The 19,901-nt window shown below is 34.8% G+C and overlaps 2 protein-coding genes across 2 annotated transcripts in view; both read right to left on the bottom strand.

Moving 5' to 3' along the window:
• Positions 1-4,030, bottom strand: part of LOC127844839 (uncharacterized) — a 29,915-nt gene extending 25,885 nt beyond the window's left edge. Inside the window, exons 1-3 of the mRNA XM_052375353.1 lie at positions 4,016-4,030; positions 2,027-2,029; positions 1,150-1,219 (exon numbers count right to left, since the gene is read on the bottom strand). Coding sequence (XP_052231313.1) covers positions 1,150-1,219; positions 2,027-2,029; positions 4,016-4,030 — 88 coding nt within the window. The remainder of the gene's footprint in view (positions 1-1,149; positions 1,220-2,026; positions 2,030-4,015) is intronic.
• A 4,137-nt stretch (positions 4,031-8,167) lies between these two features.
• Positions 8,168-17,909, bottom strand: LOC127844840 (uncharacterized). Its single transcript, XM_052375354.1, has 7 exons — positions 17,742-17,909; positions 15,750-15,811; positions 13,958-14,075; positions 11,267-11,391; positions 9,208-9,366; positions 8,846-8,908; positions 8,168-8,287 (listed from the first exon to the last, which is right to left on the bottom strand). Exons 1-7 carry the CDS (start codon positions 17,860-17,862, stop codon positions 8,168-8,170), a joined length of 768 nt encoding a protein of 255 aa, XP_052231314.1. The 5' UTR covers positions 17,863-17,909.
• Between the last annotated feature and the right edge of the window lie 1,992 nt (positions 17,910-19,901).

Consider the following 19,901-nt stretch of genomic DNA (forward strand, 5'->3'; position numbering starts at 1 on the left):
GTCACTCTTTCTTATAAATTAATTTAATGCATGTATGGAATTACTTTCGCTTATACTTGTAATTACACTTTAAAGCACAGTATTTTTATTTGACTATATGCTCCCCTCTTGCAAGTAAATCACAGGCTTTTGATGTTTTATACTGGTTGCTGTTCATCAGTACCTTATGGTTGGAAATGAACACTTTAAAAGTTAAATGTAATAAGAAAGACCTGTACTTTAATTTCATTCTTTGATGGATAAAATGGGTAAAAATGTGTATAAGAGACGAAAAGGGCCAACTTACAAAATCCAACGACCAAGTTACTCTATCCAAGGCCAACTTACTGAATCCAAGGGCCAACTTACTGAATCCAAGGGCCAACTTACTGAATCCAAGACCAACTTACTGAATCCAAGGGCCAACTTACTGAATCCAAGGGCCAACTTACTGAATCCAAGGGCCAACTTACTCAATCCAAGGGCCAACTTACTCAATCCAAGGACCAACTTACTGAATCCAAGGCCAACTTACTAAATCCAAGGGACAACTTACTGAATCCAAGGCCAACTTACTGAATCCAAGGGCCAAATTACTGAATCCAAGACCAACTTACTGAAACCAAGGGCCAACTTACTCAATCCAAGGGCCAACTTACTGAATCCAAGGGCCAACTTACTGAATCCTAGACCAACTTACTAAATCCAAGGGCCAACTTACTCAATCCAAGGGCCAACTTACTCAATCCAATGCCAACTTACTGAATCCAAGGCCAACTTACTGAATCCAAGGCCAACTTACTGAATCCAAGGACCAACTTACTGAACCCAAGACCAACTTACTGAATCCAAGGCCAACTTACTGAATCCAAGGGCAACTTACTGAATTCAAGGGCCAACTTACTGAATCCAAGGCCAACTTACTGAATCCAAGGGCCAACTTACTGATACAAGAGCCAACTTACTGAATCCAAGGGCCAACTTACTGAATCCAAGGGACAACTTACTGAATCCAAGGGCCAACTTACTGAATCCAAGGCCAACTTACTGAGTCCAAGAGCCAACTTACTGAATCCAAGGCCAACTTACTGAATCCAAGGCCAACCTACTGAATCCAAGGCCAACTTACTGAATCCAAGGGCCAACTTACTGATACAAGAGCAAACTTACTGAATCCAATGAGAAGCTCCACCACATCCTCATGATTTTGCTGTGCCGCTATATGGAGTGGAGTGTAACCCTACAAGCAGGAATATACTTGTCAGCACACAAACAGGCATACATGAACGTTTGAGCAGCTTTCTTGAAAAACTGGGCTTAATGCAGTCTGCAAAGGCCAATCAGAAAAAACATGTTCGGCTTTTATGGAATTTTCTGTTTAAAGGAAGTCTCTTCTTGAAGAAAATCCTGTCTCAGCGGAAAGTGTCGTCACATATAACCCTGTGCAGACTGCACAGGCTTATCTCGGACAACACTTTTGGCACATTCATTAAGCCTTGTTTTAACAGAAGGAGACTAAAATAATTGATTTACATAATGGTATAACATCACAATCAACGTTCAATACAGCCATACAGTGTACATCAATTAATTGGTATGATGCCAATACTTCAAATGTATACATTGTTTTGTTTCTTTTTTACTTCTTAGCAACGATGAAATAACAATTCTGATGAGTACACAAAAAAGCAGATTAAAATTGTAATAACAGAGGGTGTAATGCAACAGCAGAGATTGATTATCATGACAAACTAGTTTTGGTGTATGTAAACAATAAATGAATCATTATCGTTCCTTCTGATTTTTCACTTAATTGGTACCCAAATATCTTAGAATGCCTGTTTCATGGGGAAAGTGTGTATAATAAAATGAATATGGTATTTTTGTGAAACTAAAAAACACACTTCTACTCCTTAACAAGTTTAAATTGTGTATTTATTGTTTAAGACACATGGCAAAATAAATTTTTCATCTACAAACATAATGTGATCAAATACTATCTTAATTATTAAAATTATCAAAATGAAAAAAATAAAATAAAACTTACCCCCTGGAATGTCAGCAGAAGTATGAAATTAGTAAATACAGGAAGTTAAAACTTATACAAATAAATGCTGATAAAAAAAACTTTGAAGTATAATATATGGTATTTTGAATGAAAACATATAAATGTATTTATAAATAAATACTTAATTACAAGAGTATATAGTACCATTACTTATCATTTGAAAGATGGTCTTAGTTTAGTCTGTGCAGGTTTAACTGAACATATAAGATCATGTTATTTAATACAACTATTATTGCATTGGTGGTATTCCAATTTCAAGAGATACAATTTGTCTGTGTCTTAAATGATCAATATTTCATGAGACTTAAAAACATGTACTTACATTCTGGAACCGGGCATGAAAATACAAAGGAAATATTTATAAGGACCATTTTTGCATAAGACTTATTTATGCATGTCGTGTGTAAAATCAAAGTGAAACACAATTATATACAAGTCTTAATTTCAGCAAACCAATGGAAAACAAAGAAATTAGATGATCATTCTAATTTTATTGTCAGCAAATATTTTTTAGAGGGCTTCAGTTAAAAAATTATGTTGTTTAGGACTTGTTTTATTTAAATCAAAATAGAATCCAATAACTCCTTTTTGGAAGACTTCTTGCAAACATTTACAAACTATAATATACAATTCATTAGAAAAATGCTTGAAACAAACATAATATAAGCTATGTGTAGTATACATGTTCCAGAAGCATTACAAGCTATCAAATTCAAAATATATAAGGGGGATTAGTTATTTTTTACCAATTTCAATATAAAAAAATGCATTTTGGTCTTTAAGATGTCAGCCATAAAAAAACAAGAATATAAGTGAAACTGATGGATGCTCCCTGATGATGCGCTTTGTCAATCTATGTGTTAATAACAACCTAAAATAATATATTATTAGCCTTGGTGACCTTGACCATGATCCCAGTGACCTCAAACCTCATCAAAAGGTAGAGGTCCATGCAAGGTACCTACATGCCAAATATGAAAGAGATCAGTAAAGAATTGACGGCGCTATGACAAACAGTAAAAAAAGTTAGCCTCGGTGACCTTGACCCCAGTGACTTAAAACCTCATCAAAAGGTAGAGGTCCATGCAAGGTACCTACATGCCAAGTATGAAAGAGATCCGTAAAGTATTGAAGGTGCTATGAGAAACTGTAACAAAAGTGTGACGGAAAAATCTATTATTAGCCTCAGTGACATTGACTCCAGTGACCTCAAACCTCATCAAAAGGTAGAGGTCCATGCAAGGTACCTACATGCCAAGTATGAAAGAGATCCGTAAAGTATTGAAGGTGCTATGAGAAACTGTAACGAAAGTGTGACGGAAAAATCTATTATTAGCCTCGGTGACCTTGACCTTGATCCCAGTGACCTCAAACCTCATCAAAATGTAGAGGTCCATGCAAGGTACCTACATGCCAAATATGAAAGAGATCGGTAAAGTATTGAAGGTGCTATGAGAAACTGTAACAAAAGTGTGACGGAAGGAAGGAAGGACAAACTGGCAACTATATGCTTCCCAAAAATTTTTGGGGATCATAACAATCTGAAAAATGTTTCTTGAGTGCTTCAGTGAGCACAGGCTTATCAAGGATAAACTCTTTCCACTTGTATGTCATTTTAAAGGAGGTATCTTCTTGGCAAACATTCAATTAGGCTAGAAAGTTTCATCCCTGATTAGCCTGAGCGGATCACAGATGCTTATCTGGGGCCACACTCTACGTACCATCTCAATGCCCTAATATCACAGAGTAAGGATCATACTACATGTGTACATCAAGATTTTGGCTCGAATTATTGATTCACCAAAATGGAAATATTTGGCATTCTCAACTTCTAAATTTAATTACAAATTTTGAAAGATAACTAAACAATAATGAGCAATTTCTCTGATTCTACTCCTTTTATTGACTTTTCGGCATTGCGCCTTCATCAAAACCATGTGACCTAGTATGAGGATGCATGTAACTTACCATAGATATTTCCATTGTTTTGCTAAAGGCGCAATGCCAAAACATTAATTAAATGAGTAGAATCAGAGAAGTGATTATTATTTAATATCCATTCAGATGATTACACTGAGCTAATCATGAACCAAAGGACTAGGTTCACGAAGCAGCTTTATATGTAGTTTTACTATATTTAAAAGATTAAAGTAAATTCATTCAATTCTGTAACAGGGCATATTGCAACTCTTCATGAACCTAGCCCTTTTTGCAATGTTTACATTTTATCTAATAAATTTATAAATAAAGCAAGTTTTTTAGAATGGAATACAAGTTTTGACATGGAAAACCCTCTTTTGTGAAATGATTATCGATATTGCATACACTGTTTTGGCACATACCGATCTTTGGTTGACGTTGACCCCGTGTTTCCCCATCAGTAATTTGATGACATCTGCCTTTCCATGTAAACAGGCCCAATGCAGTGCAGTCTGAAATTCATGAATAACTTGCTTCATGTATTTATTTTTAAATGAGCACAAACATTTTTTAGTTTTTAATATTAGGCACAAAAGAAAAAGTATTACTTTGAATATTCACAAGAAACTTTTAACTTAACATTTATTTCAATGATGTTTGTTGGTCTGTAAGACCACAGAAAACAAACTAATCACTCATGAATAAACTGGTCCCCCATTGAATATAACCGTTGACTCCCTTGACTATAATATAGAGAGTATGCAATAGATAAGGGAGGTAACCAATCTAACTCATGAAGAGCATTTTTCACTTTGCTTCTTCTTTATTTCTATAAACACCAGGGCCATGATGGCCCTTTAGTGTTCACAAACTGATAAAGACACAACGTGTTGATCTAGTTTTTGAACCCACTTTACCCGTATTTAAACAAGGCCATGATATTGCCAAATTCTGGAAAAGCTTCATTCAGATTAAGTCATTAATATAACTTCTATAACAAGGTTTTTATAAGATAAGACCTTATTACCTAGTTCTAAGATGCATGTAAACCAGATTCAAACTTGGCATAGATGTTGCCAATATATTCACTTCAACCATGATTCATCAAGCTTGCGTTATACATATGGCCTCTAAAGTGGTAACAAGTTTTTTTGTAAGATTTAATCTTGTGATTTATTTTTTAATGCAGGTGACCTAGATTCGGACTCTGCCTAGAAATTGTTAATATAACCTAGTAGTAACTACGTTAACCTTTGGAAGAGCATGACCCTGATGCTAAGGCCAACAACTGGCTGAAATGAATAGCTCAGACTATCAGGTAAATAGTCCCACTAAAAATATGGCCACTGCCGTGGTAATGAGCCTTAAGTTGACAAGCACATCCTGTTGAGGCGAGTTTAAAATCAAATAAGTTTTACTTAAATAAATGTATAAAGACAAGGAAGCACAGAAAGTTATACTTACATACTATGTATATGGTCAGGATCAAAGCAGCAGCATGAAAGTAAACAATGCAATTAATAAAGTCAACATATGATTTGTTTTGTATTACTCAGCCAACAATATTATTGTGTAACTTTTAAATCACATATCAAAAGGATATCAGTATATCTTTATCCCAAATTCCAATGTCCTTAAAAAGATCATTTCCATTAAATTGCATGCTCATACTTTCTGTAATTAAACTAAATCTATGCCATATATTTCAACATTTCACTAAATTTCAATTCAAATAATTTCCTTAATTTCCTTTTATTCCATATTTTATTTTGTGTGAATATTATTGATTTAAACATTTTTAGAGGCAAATAAAGCAATCTTACAAATCATTTTAAAATATATAGTTTATTTTTTGGTTAAAACAAATATAAGTTACAATTGTAATTGTTTGTTTGTTAAGTTAAATTGCTCGCTGTTTTCAACAGAAGCTCAGTCACAGATGTCAGTAAACCAACACACACTTTTCCTGGAAGAGCAAGTTTTCACATACAGAGTGCACATTCTCATGACAGTAACTGACAACTGCTCTACGTGAATCACAGGGTATAATGGCCGAATGAAGGCTTTCACAATATATCCCGACACAGATTATGTGGCCAAGCCAGAGATCAAACTGGGATCCTCGAATTTGTAGTCCAGCTTTATACCAACTGACCTAACTGGCCCAACAATTTTCAGAAGAAGTTTGACAAAATTTGGAAAGACTATAAAAAAAAACAATAAGTAAGGGATCTGGGTGGGGTGGGGGACTCTGCCCTTCTTTCCTGTTAGGTTCCTGTGGCTGCAATTCCACCAGCCTAATTTTCAGGATTTCAAATTTGGGACAATCGACACCACTGTTAAATGTTAATGTATAAAATAACTTATGTTTGTACTTTGACAAGTACCATAATCATTATTTCTATATTGAAAACTGTATATTATAGTATTATATGTAATATGCCCTTTTTGTCATTAAAAGAAATATAAACAAGTTGATAGCATATATTATTATATCAAAACCAGTTTTCGGGCGCCGAAAAACAAAAACTGTTTGGCTCAAAATAATTTTTGTCCAGCGCTTGCTGTGTAAATACAGGCCCAACAACATAGAACATAACACAATGCTGCATAGTTTAAAACTAATTCAGTGTGTAATCATCACCATAAGTGTCTTATTTATTTACTTAATTAAATATTATAAATAGTGCTGACTTACCCCCTGCATTCCAGATATGGAAAGAAAAGAAATGTATCAGAATGTAGAAATATATCAAATGAGGAAATCTATCAAAATGAATGTCAATCAATTAAATCTTCGTGTAGTGTTATGAATGTCAGATATCATGGAAAAGAAATATAACATAAACAGCAAGAATGTTATTTTTATCTGAATTATAGCTACCAAAGTAAACAGATTATTTAATTCAACATAACATTCTTTGAAGCCTTTAAATGTAAACTTAATTTTAAGATTTTAAGCATATAAAAGCTTATAATTTATAACAGACGTCATTAGGAAAAGTGTCAATTTATCTAGGTGCAATGCTCCATAAAAATAGGCATATTTACATATTTTTATGTATATATATATATAAATATATATATATATATATATATGTATATATCAGGGATCATATTTTTTTGGTTTTGTCGGTCCTAGACCGATTGGGGTCATGAAAGACCGATTGAAAATCCAAAACAGTTGGGTCGATTCTGTTTTCTAAAATTCCCATGTCATGAAATCGATTACACAGTGTACATGCTAACACACCCTAGTGACATTCTTATCTCGATTAGGTGTGATAAACCATTCGCTGCAGTCTCTAAACCGGTCAGGACCGGTTTATTGCACGTCAGACAAAGAATCAAAAACTTGTGAACAGCGGATTAAAGACGCATCCGAAAAGACGCGTCTGAAAGCACAAACAAAACATGCTGATGCAGTTTTCACCCGCGTAATAATCCGGTAATATAATTACGAATGAAAGTCGCGGATCTGATCCACAGAACAGCCGAAAGTTATTTTTATGGGCGAAACTTCACATAAAATAGTACACAAGAAATTAATATACATTGTATAAATCTTTAGTAAAACCGTGTTAGAATCAAAATAATTTGTGTACTTTATAGTTTGCTGTTGAATAACCCACGACCGGAAAATAAGATGTGTGGTTTCAAATGCTTCGCTCTCGTGAATTAATCCCTACGCATCTAAACTATCGGCCGTGGGTTATTTGACAACAAAATATAACGTACACGAATTATTACTTAATTATTTGGTTTTGTTATGGTTAGTAGCCAACCTACACACAGACATTTGTTTGGTTCAGTGCATGTTTGTAAGCTATTGTCGAGTCGACAACTATTTAAAACATCGGTATAGACTTGCACAGATTAATAATATTGACAACGATGAAAAAAGTCTGATAAAACAGCACGCGAAACAACAATCAAATAAAAATGATAAAACCAGTTGATAAAACTGGTATGTTCCGTTTAAAAAAATGCCTAAGGGAATTTTACTTGTACATTTATTATACCACCTTCATAAATGGCAAAATCAATGGTATATAATTTAACGTAATTTGTCATGATTTCAGACATAAATTTTCGGATACTTTTTCCCCATTTATATCCAGACCGATTGATGTAGCGGGAACATATGATCCCTGATATATATATATATGATTAAACAGAAAAACAAGCACATCACATGTTTCATACCGAGGTGAAATCTCTGACTTTAGCAAGCTCAGGATTTTTGGACAGCAGCTCATTCATAAGATGGTAGTCTGACTTGGAACACTTCACTAGCCATTCCTTCTCTTTTGGAGAAAGCTGGAATACATAAAAAATAATAGGCTAACAACTCACAGTGCTTTCCTCCCCATATAGATAAATGAGCCTAGTTCTGGTTAAACTGTGCGTACAGTATTGTCCCAGATAAGCTTGTGCAATTTGCACAGGCTTATCTTTGATCAGACTCCCCTCCTTAAAAGGATTTTTGTTACAAGCAGAAAATCACCCCTGATTAGCCTGTGCAAACTGCATAAGCTAATCTGGGAGGACGCTTTACACCCATAAAATAAACCCAGTTTTTCACAGAATGTGGCTCTTATACAAATATCCCCTATAGGTCAAGTGTCCCCACTGCCATTGCAAGTAAACACTTTCAAATCTGAATAGATTTTGACTTTTGAATCTATTTATTATCAACTGAAAGTAAAAGCAATAACCCAATAATTTTAATTGGTAATTTATTTAACCCTATACATAACATAAATAATTTTTGATAATCAAGAATGCCCAATAAAATTATTGCATTTCTAAACAAGAAAATACCATATTTCTCATGTCAGATAATAAACTATGATTATAGATATATTTTCCTCTTACTGGCATATAGCCTCCAGAATACATGGAACTTGTGGAGGAGTCATCACCATCCAGATCTCGGCCCTAAACAAGAGGCAAACACTTGACATTGAATGACATTGCTTTCCAAAAACATCCAAATTGAACAAACAACCATAAACAAATTATAAAAGGAAAAATCAAACATTTCCGGGTACAGGCAAAAAAATCACCTAACCAACCTTTGATATTGGGACACTTAAATAATTTTAATAACTATTAATTATATTGTTTGAATATTTTATCTTCGTTAAAAACCTACTGACAAATTAAAAACTTGGCATTCAAAAGAGAGTAACCATCATAAACAAGGCAGAAATACATGCTTGATCATAGTGCATCACCTTTTTGTAGCCTTTTTTACCCGTAGCAGCCAAATTAGTGGTGGAGGATATTTTTCGCAGTTCGGTCTCTGACTCCATTCTGTTAAGGTGTTGAGCGCGTTCCTTCACACTCATGATGGAGGCGTTGACGTCCTCCTCCAACTCCTGTCCCCCTGACGACTGGAGAGAAGCAGACAAAGCTTGCAAACAAAGTATAGTGCACAGGGATAGAAATCAATGGTTGCGAGTAGGGGTGAGTGGATTTAGGCAAGGGCTAGTTAATTTGAAAAGTTGTTTGTCTGATGAAGCAACTAGCTTATAGAAAAGGTTGAACAAATTTAACAACAGCTTATTACTTTATTTTTACAAAGACTGAAAATTCTTGCTCATTAAAGGACATAATGTCATGGAGTCACGTCAGTATTGTTATATTATTTTTTTATTTTGTGTTCTTAAAAGGAAGTTCTAGATAACCATTTCATGAACTTGCGTCTGGGGCCCTTATTCTTTGTCTGGGCAACCTACTGCAAAAAGTAGGTTTCTATCCCTGTGGGTGGTAAGTGCAATGAGGGTGAGTGGTCTGGTAGAGAACAGTGGTTAGTGCACGAAGGATTATGCAAAGAGAGTGGTCTGGTAGAGAACAGAAGTTTGTCAAGGGAAAAAATGAGTCCTACAGAATATGCAGAGAGCATAGCTACAGACCAGTCTATACTTGCAAGCTGTCTGGTCAGGAGCTACTCTGTCCCCTAATGTGAGCACGAAACCTTGCAAGACTTAATAACGGTAAGTTAAGTTCTTTACTAGTGTGCATATATTTGCAGTTTTGTCTAGAGCTACTCTTGCCACATATGGCATTTGACCCATTTTTGGTAGGACAAGGTTGTTTGTTCTTGGTTTACCCTTTCTCACTCAGAAACAAAGTCAAAATGACTATATGCAAACATCTTAAAAGTTGAAAAGCCTGCAAGTAACTCAAAGGCTGTTCAAATGTTATGCTGTTTGCTGCTAATCAGTATGTCATGGTTGTTAATTAAACTTGAAAACTTGAATATATTTTTTAAAGTCTTAAATTAATTTTGATTTTCTTATCGACTATAAACAGGAAACAAGAGCTGTCAGAGGACAGCGCGCTCGACTATTCGAGTGCTTGACAGTATAACGTAAGCCATCATGGGGAAATTGTTCATATTCAATAATTTATTAGACGATCTTTCAAAAATAAAAAAAGGAAAAAATAAATAAAAATTCGGGGGGGGGGGGGGGGTTGACAGGGGGTATAATGTGGGGTGTGGTCATTTATTAGACGACCTTTCAAAAATAAAGAAAGGAAAAAAAATAAAAATAAAAATTTGGGGGGGGAGGAGGGGGGGGGGAGAGGGGGGTATAATGTGGGGTGTGGTAATTTATTAGATGATGTCTAAAAAAAAATGGGGGGGTAGGGGGGGGTAGGGGGTGGGGGTGTGAGAGGGGGTATAATGTGGGGTGTGGTAATTTATTAGATGATGTTTAAAAAAATATTTTTTTTGGGGGGGGGGTCGGGGGGGAAGGGATTCTGGGTAGGGGCGTGGGGTATTGTTTGGGTGGAATCCATTGTGGTATTCAGGTAAGTGTTGTTTTGTCAAATTAATAATAAAATGTGATCATAAATAAAGAAGTATGGCAATTTAAGCAAAATGTTCAATTATCTAAGTGTAAAAGGGGCCATAATTATGTCAAAATGCTTGATACAGTGGTTTCTCTTGTTTATAGGTTGGGGTCATGTTGGTTAACAAGTATGCAAAATATAAAAGCAATATGTCAAAGGATATAGGAAACATTTGGGGTAGTACGCAAACTTTAACATAGATTTATCAATAATATGCAAATTCTAAGTATAAAAGGGGCAATAATTCTGTTAAAATGCTTGATACAGTTGTATGCTCTTGTTTATAGGTTGGGGTCATGATGGTTAACAAGTATGCAAAATATGAAAGCAATATGTCAAGGGACATTGAAAATATTTGGGGTAGTACGCAAACTTTAACATTTGCTGCATTTTCTAAGTAGAAAAGGGGCCATAATTATGACAAAATGTACTGACCAGTGAGGAGGAAGACACTGTGGAGGCGAGGCTATACGAGTCTGACCCAGCCAACAGATCCGACGTGGACCTGACGTTTTCACTTCGCACCAGTGATGACTGTACACCCCCGTCAGGCCGGTCCACTGAAACAATTACTCACGTTCTGGGAAAGCTGGGCTTAATGCATTTCATGTGCGTAAAGTGTCATAAACAATTAACCTGTGCAGTCCACTAATCAGGGACAACACTTTCCCCCTTATATGGAATTTTTCTTACAAAGGCAGTCTCTTCTTAACGAAAATCAACTTGTGTAGTCCCTGATTAGCCTATGTGGACGGCACAGGCTAATGTGGGAGAACACTTTACATGAAGCCCAGTATTTTCCAGAACAAGGCTAAAATCAACATAGTTGAGATATCATATGTTATATGCATATGAGCCTTGTTCTGAGAAAACTGGGCTAAATGCATGTGCGTAAAGTGTCATCCCAGATTAGCCTGTGCAGTCCAAACAGGCTAATCAGGGACGACACTTTCCGTCTAAACTTGATTTTTGTGCAGGAGGGACTTCCTTGAAACTTTAAATACCATAAAAGCGGAAAGTGTCGTCTCTGATTAGCCTGTGTGGACTGCACAGGCTAATCTGGCACTACACTTTACGCACATGCATTAAGCCCAGTTTTTTTTAGAACGCAGCTCATATGTATTTTACACAATGCAATTCAGCACTTAAGTTACCTTTCCAATGTGTAATATATTACAGACAAAAGATATGCATACAACAAAAGCCTTATAATATGCATGAGCAAATTAGTTTTGTTGGTACAATGCTTGAAATATTAAACCATATTAATCGTATATGAATGTACGTTTTATAACTTTTTGTATGCTCTACTCAAATAGCTTTACTTAAAATACTCTATAAATAACATGCTTGCATGTAAGTATGTAATATCTTAAGAAAATTACTTAGTTCATGTACCCATTGAATACCTGTTCTTAAAATACTATGTAAAATATATTCTTGTATGTATGTTTGTAATATTTTACCAAGAATATATAAACATTTACACACACACACACCCAAAGAAATATAATATGTTATAGGAAACAGGAGATGTATCTGGCAGCAAGGCAATCCAATATAGTAAGTGGCAATAGGACTGTGTGCCAATATACTAGAAATTCACAACTATGACCTCTATAATGATGTAACATAGCACTAAAATTACAATGTATATGTGGACCTTGACTGATATTAACAAATGAGTTTTAGGATACTTGAAATGGAAGAATGAAGTTCAGTACAAATCTAGAAACTTCAGAACCTCTACTTCAGGGTGCAGAATCAAGGTTTTACACACTGGCTGGACAGAATGTAATCACACCATTAAGAACTTCATTTTTGCAAATATCTCAAGTTATTGAAATACATTTGCAAAAATCTAGTGCATAAAGGACCGTTTGTCTTGCAGTTTGTGCCAATATCTTAAGGTATAAGAATAAATCCTTGAATACGCCTGAAATTGGAGACAAAATTTTACCTTGCGTGAAACATAACCGGCCATTAACCGTGTACAAGGTTTGCAGTAAAAATGAAATTTTTCAACAAGAGAACATGCTTAATAAATACAGTAATTCTGATGTATTTCAAATTGCCATAATCAGCATAATTATCTGTTTTTTATGCACTAGTTGAAATTCTTAAGAAAACTTGTTTAAAAAAGTTATTTGAAATAAAGCACCACTTACCGTCGTGTTTAATCCTATAAAGTTAAAAAGTGGAACCCCAAAAAGTCACGTGATCCTGCACCCTGACTACAGACAACCTACTAGCTGACGGTGGTGGCTCAGCCGGTATCCAGACAAATGGCACCTGCACATTTGTCACCCTGTGTATTTTTGCATACCCAGACAGGCGGAACCCTGTAAATTTGTCGACCAGGAAAATTGGCACCCAATTTAATTGTTAACCTGGACAGTCGGCATTCGATGAAAGGTGATCGATAAAGCCCGTCAGCACCTTGTTGTACAAATGTGTCTAATCCGCTGATTGGTTTGGTAACAGAGATGATTAATAAATCCCGTCAACAAACTTTGTTATCAAACTAATTTAAGTGTGGATTGATTAACGTTATCTGTGATTTGCTTTATTCATACAATTAATTGCTAAGTAATTTCCAATTATTGTCAAACTGAGGAAACGATATTTCTGCGTGGACTACTTATGTCTTTAAATTTTGATAGAAGCATGTACTACCGGTATTTTACAACAAAATTAATTGCAGAACGGAAATTACAACTGACTGGCATTTTCCTTGCCCCAATATATATATACAATATATAATCTGAAAACACCACAATACACAGAGATAGTACTCCTTTTATCGCAAAGTCCGTCAGGTATTATTTACATTAACAATCAGTTATCTCTTTTTTCCAACCAATGAGCAGATTAGACTTATCAGTATGATTAAGTCTATACAGTCATTTATTCAGGTGTTGACGGGATTTTCTAAGTCGAATGTCTTTATTGGTAAACAAAACATTAACTGTTTCTAAGTCTTAAATCGGGTGCCGTTTGTCCGGGTTTACAATTTAATCAGGTGCTGATTGTCCTGGTCAACAAATTTACAGGGTCCGGGTATGCAATAAAATACAGGGTGCCGATTTTCCAGGTGCCATTTGTCCAACAATCGGCTCAGCCTACCTGAAGATGGTGGCTCAGACTTGGCTCTCAGGAATGTATCCTGTGGCAACATCTCGTCACTGTCCCTGCTGCTGTCCTGCATGTACTTCTTCTTCAACACTAGGATCTTCTCCTTGTTCTACATCACAATGAAAAAACATGAGTCTCGCTTTGAGAAAACAGGGTTTAATGCATGTCATGTGTAAAGTGTCGTCTCAGATTAGCCTTTGCAGTCTATTACAACTATATGAGCTGCGTTCTGGGAAAACCAGGCTTAATGCATATGTACAAAATATCCCAGGTAAGCCTGTGCATCAGGGATGACAACTTCTGCCTGGGGTGGTATTCCAAAAACATCTTAAGTCATTTCTTAAATAATTTCACTTAAGTTCAATATTACAATGTTTTGTATTTCTTTACTAAATAATGAAACACATGTTCTGTTGGTATTACTAAAATAACATTGGCATAATGATGTTATTTAAATGTGTATCTTGATGCCAATCTATTGCAATATGAAATGAAACACTTAAGAAAATTTCCCAATTTAAGGATAAGAATAAAATTTAACTTAATATGCTTCTGGAATACGACCCCAGAACTGGAATTTCTTTAAGAAGAGACCATAAAATCATAAAAGAGTAAAGTGTTGTTCATGATAAGCCAGTGTTGACTGCACAGGCTTATCTAGGATGACACTTAACGCACATGCATTAAGCCCAATTTCCCCAAAACAAGGCTCATGTGAACGGCAATTTCATCAGAATTCCTTTACTGTATTCTGATACTGCTTTAAAATCAAGTTTATTTGTCGGCATGACGTTTAATATTTTTTGGAAAAATGACTTTTTTGTGGATAGGTAAGTTTTTAATTGATAACAAAACAACTTTGGAAATTGCGTTGGCCAATCCCCGATACATTAGGTTTGGGGAGTCATTACTGGAAGTGGGCCCTGTTTATCACATGTCAATAATGAAAAAAAATACAAATAAAGTTCTTTTCATATCACTTAAATAAAAGCAAAAAAAGAAAGGCCATTCATTGATATTGAAGGATTTGTATATGGTCACTGAAAACAGCATCAATCAATACAAGTGCACCTATAGAATAGAATGATAACATAGCTGATAAAGCATTATTGAATGTGGAATCAGGGTGTGTGTAAAAAAATCAAAATTAAGATTTCAAATTGTGCAGGCATTCATACCAGCTTATTTGGCAAAAAGTGCTTGACTTCTTGGGTGTTCACAAGCTTTTTGCTCGGTTTGACATGATAATACAGTTATTGAACCCACATGATCAAGTTTCAAACTAGGGCAAGGCAGAGATATCATTGGAACAAACATACTGACCATGTTTCATGACCATGTGGCCTAAAGAACAACGAAACACTGACAAAAGCTGATCATAAAAGCTCATGTTAGACAAAAATTTACTACTTTATAATATTGTTAATCAATTCATGTCATGTTTAACACCATATAAACTTTCCTATGAACACTCATATTTAGCTCCATCCCATCAGAAGAATTAGGCTTATAAAGACTACCTGTAGATCTCATTTTCCAGGAAACATCACTGAGAGGAGATCAAACCTAGGACCTCAAAGTTGCTTACACCAAACTTATTATACCAATTTCCTGTTACCAATGACTAATACTAATCAAAATAGAAATGCTTGTTATTACCAAACAAATAATAATAAATTAATTATAATAATGCCTATTTTATTATCTTAAAGATAATGTTATACAACATATATGTTTATGCAGTATTTTATTAATTCATGGTAAACTGTTAGCTGCATATTACCTCATCTAGTTTTATTGTTGCCAGTGTATTCACATAGTTTTTGAACTTCTCTCGCATCTCATCTATAATAAAACAACAATGGTGTCAAATATGAATATAATATATCTGCAAAAGCTCATGTGTATGTTATATAAATGATCTCATTTTCTGAGTTGTGGCTTTTATACAGAACATTTAGCTAGTCAGTTGTTCCCAGAGTATGTATCAGTCGAGTGGCTTGTGCGATGCCATATAACACAACATTTAAGGCATTAATCAAGATGTCATTATGCACTAGCGCTTAATATATGTAAAAAAAAATGGTGCTAATTCTGTTGCTAATTGTGTCTAATTATATAACATCTTGGTATCATATTATTATTTTAGTTGAATTTGATCCATTTTAATTATAACTGATAACTTTATTGTTGATTCCAAGTAATATATCACACTTAAAAACATTGACTGATTTATACCCTGTTGACATTAGAGGCAATTGCACTTTACCGGTACGTAAAAAAGAACGGAAAAACGTACCCTAACCCGCAACACCTAATAATCCTTTTTATCCTTAAATATATATATTTTCTTAGAATCTGGGGCTACTCCTACTGCCCCCAAACCTCCGCTTTGTCGATAGTGGTACCGGGGTGAACAACTGTGTACCGGTAAAGTGCAATCTAGCTAGCCTAACATTATATACAAACATATATATTAGTGTTTTTCCCAGGCCGTTTTAGCGTGGCACTGCGCCATGCCCTTTTTTGTAGCGCCACGCTGCCCCTTTCAAAGCCATTTAGAGCCACGCTGCCCTTTCCAAAGGCCGCCGCCCTGCCCTTTCATGAGCACCCACTGTTTTCCACCCTTATTGATAACATCTTAATTGGCCCTTGACCAAACTTCTAAGCGGACTAGTATCAGATCGCGCGGTTGTGAATTAGTAATGTGTGAATAACCCCGTGTCAATATCAATCGATTATGGCAGAGGCTATGTTATATCAAGCGCACTAATCTGTCAGTGATGTGTAATCCTCCACGATAAAATCGTGGACTGTTACTTCGGAGACTTTTGATAAAAAATTGGCGTTATCCTCGTGGAAATTGTGCATTTCATGCATAATTCAGTTATATAAAAACATATATTTTTAAGCATATTTACATTTAAAAACACAAACAAATTATTTCTGTATAGTTATCGTCTTTAAGATAATTAATTATTGAAATAATTACTGAGATGTATACTAATTAAACAAAATGCGAATTGCGTCTTAGGCGGACGTATTATACGATTTTACGTTGCTATGCACACCTGTCGAATTAACGATGGAGATAATACATTTAGAAGGAATTTATGAAATGTCTGTGAATATCAACAATGCATGAAAATGTTTTAGATAGCAACAACATATTTATTTGTAATCTACTCAGTGGATGTGTCACGGAAACGAGTGTTTGCATATTGTTAGCGCTCAATTGACTCGCATTGTTGAACATCTGACCAAAGTATCGTTAGAAAATGGGAAAACACAACATGGTTTCATTTATATGTTAGTGCATCTGTGTATAATCAGATTCATATGCGTATATTGCTTTATTATGTTTGTCTTGCTGTACAGTGTATTGAAACAGCATTGGAATTAAATGTACATTGCAAGGTAAATATATTAATATAAATCAAAGTAAGTTCAATACATCAATTACCATTAAATATGCTTGTTTATATTTTTTCACAATTGCCTCTGATGCGATTACATGTTTCTCCCTAATTCAGGTATTCTTGGAATGTTTTTGCCCTTTTTTGCCTAAACTACACGCTAAAATGCCCTTTTTGAAAGTAATGCGCCATGCCCCTTTGCCCTCCTGGGAAAAACACTATATATGACATCTTATATTCAAAAGATCCCAAAGTAGCAGTCTAATATTTATATTAGAATTTAGAGGTGGGGCCGTTTTGACTAGCTTCTTTCCATAATGTCAATGATTAAGGGAAGATTTACACACAAAAAATTACACCTTTCCTGGCAGAGTCATTCAAGAAGTTTTTGAAGTGGATGACCAGTTCGTTATTTTTAACTTTTCCCCCTTTTCTCAGAAGAAATTCTTTCACCGAGTCTTCTGTAAATTCTGTTGCCATTTTGACTTTTATTTAACGGAAATGCATTTCCTTGTTTACACTTTAAAAGCCCCAAATCAACGCTTTCTGAAGAAACATAAAGGCTACAAGATACTAAATTGCTACAAACTTGCCCGCTTTGTCATTAAAAACGATATTCAAGCGCTCTCAGCAGTTTGCCAGATTGAAATTATAAAACCACATGTGGGTAATCGTCCTTCTCTTTATAGAATCATCAAATTCTCAAGATATGACCAGCAAAATGAGTGTTCAAGGAGTTTTGTTCTTTAATTACTAGATCTAATATGCAACTTTTTGTAAACGCGCAATATCACAGACATTGGTGATCCGAATGTGCTGAAACTTGCCTCTTGTATTCTTGTAAAATAATTTTTAAGAGAGCTTTTTCAATTTCATTATTAATGGGTCGTTTTCTAATGGATATTTCGCTTTCGCAAAAAATCTCAGGAACTATAAATCCGAGTTGGTTAAAAGTTTGTATGCACTTTTTTAGGACGTACATGCGCATATTGTGAAGTAGTTCGCTCAATTGCTTTTGCATAGAGTTATTGTCGTTTGAAAATATCCCTTTCGACGTTTGATCTCGGATACTATTAGATACTCCGACTTTTATATGACACTTCATAAGCAGCATCTGTATTTTGAGGATCGACGTGCCTTATCCGTAAGGTTCTTACGCTTCAAAAATGTTTCATTCTGTTAGTGCCATTTTATTTAAATGATGACATGCTTAAGTGAAACATGCGTTTCTGTGTCCGATCGCAGTAACAAGTGATCCGAATTCGAAGCAGTTTTATATGCAATAACCTTACATGGTTGACATACGCACATTGTTAGGTTATTCCGCCCCAGTGAATTTTCTGGGAGTTTAGAAGAATATGTTTTTTCATCCGATTGACCCATGCATTGACAAAGCGAATAATCGCTGAGCATCGGTAATTAAATTGGACTGATATTCTTAACGAAAAACACAATACGCTTGTTAAATACCAGTTAACTATAATATACTTTAGTGGTTTGAGAGACATTTGATTTACCCCTGTGTGTCTGTCTGTCCGTGTGTCTGTCACACTTGATGTGTGAACTAAAGTTCTTATTTGTTTCACATGCACTTTTATCATGCAAAATGCTGATTAGATAGCAGGAAATCGCATCATTTCAAGGTGCCATTAAAAAAAAAAATCAACGACGGAAGGGGACACCCCTACCGCACCCTCCCCTGTTGAGCCCCCCCTCTGAAAATTTTCTGGATACGCCTCTGTATATATACATTTCATTGCTATATACCACGGCTCATAGTGACAAATCTGTTTATTAGGTTACTCTTGTACATATTTACTATTTGATATTTTACGGCGTCTAGTTCTACTAAAGAGTTATGTCAATAGCCTTTACCATACAATGTGCTGTATTTTGGAAAACATTTGAACATATTTTTTTAATCTAACAGTCAAGACAAATACATTTAAAGTGAACTCATAATAGATTTTCTGTTTTTTTACCAGGCCGTAGACCGGTTGTTAAATTTACGTGTGACGTTTTGTGCTTGCTTGTTTTATGTTTCATGTACGCTGTGATATATGCTCTTTTTTACCTCGTAAGGAAACTGATTATAAAATATGTAAGTTAAATCACTATTGAGTAAAATATACTCTCAACATAATTTCTTAATGTGCGAAATATATGGTAGAATAATCTTTTAATTTTTATTACTTAAATTAGTAATTATGTTTTCCTTCCATATCTTAATTTATTTTATTAAAACACTCATGGCTTACTTTTAAAACTACATAATAATATCTTCATCTCTTATTCAGCATGTCAGTGTGTTTGCCAGCTTCTTGTTTTTACTTAAATTTTTAGTATTTTATATGTGTTTATTTTTTTATATATAGTTATTAATTTATTATCATGTGATGTGTTACTAAAACTAAATATGCCTTTGGTACTATGACAAGAAAAAGGATTTGTATTTATATATGCCTTGTACATAACCGGAATACATTTGAATGTGTCGGTAAATAGATATGCATAGCTAA

The sequence above is a fragment of the Dreissena polymorpha genome, chromosome 9 (assembly GCF_020536995.1).
Source record: "Dreissena polymorpha isolate Duluth1 chromosome 9, UMN_Dpol_1.0, whole genome shotgun sequence".
Taxonomy (NCBI): Eukaryota; Metazoa; Mollusca; class Bivalvia; order Myida; family Dreissenidae; genus Dreissena; species Dreissena polymorpha.

Coding starts and splice junctions, on each gene's coding strand:
- LOC127844840 (XM_052375354.1), bottom strand. CDS start 17,862: ATGGCAACAGAATTTACAGAAGACTCGGTGAAAGAATTTCTTCTGAGA. Junction 11,392..13,957: donor GTCTGAGCCACCATCTTCAG/GTAGGCTGAGCC, acceptor TAATTGTTTCAG/TGGACCGGCCTGACGGGGGT. Junction 9,367..11,266: donor CAGTGTCTTCCTCCTCACTG/GTCAGTACATTT, acceptor GCTTCTCTCCAG/TCGTCAGGGGGACAGGAGTT.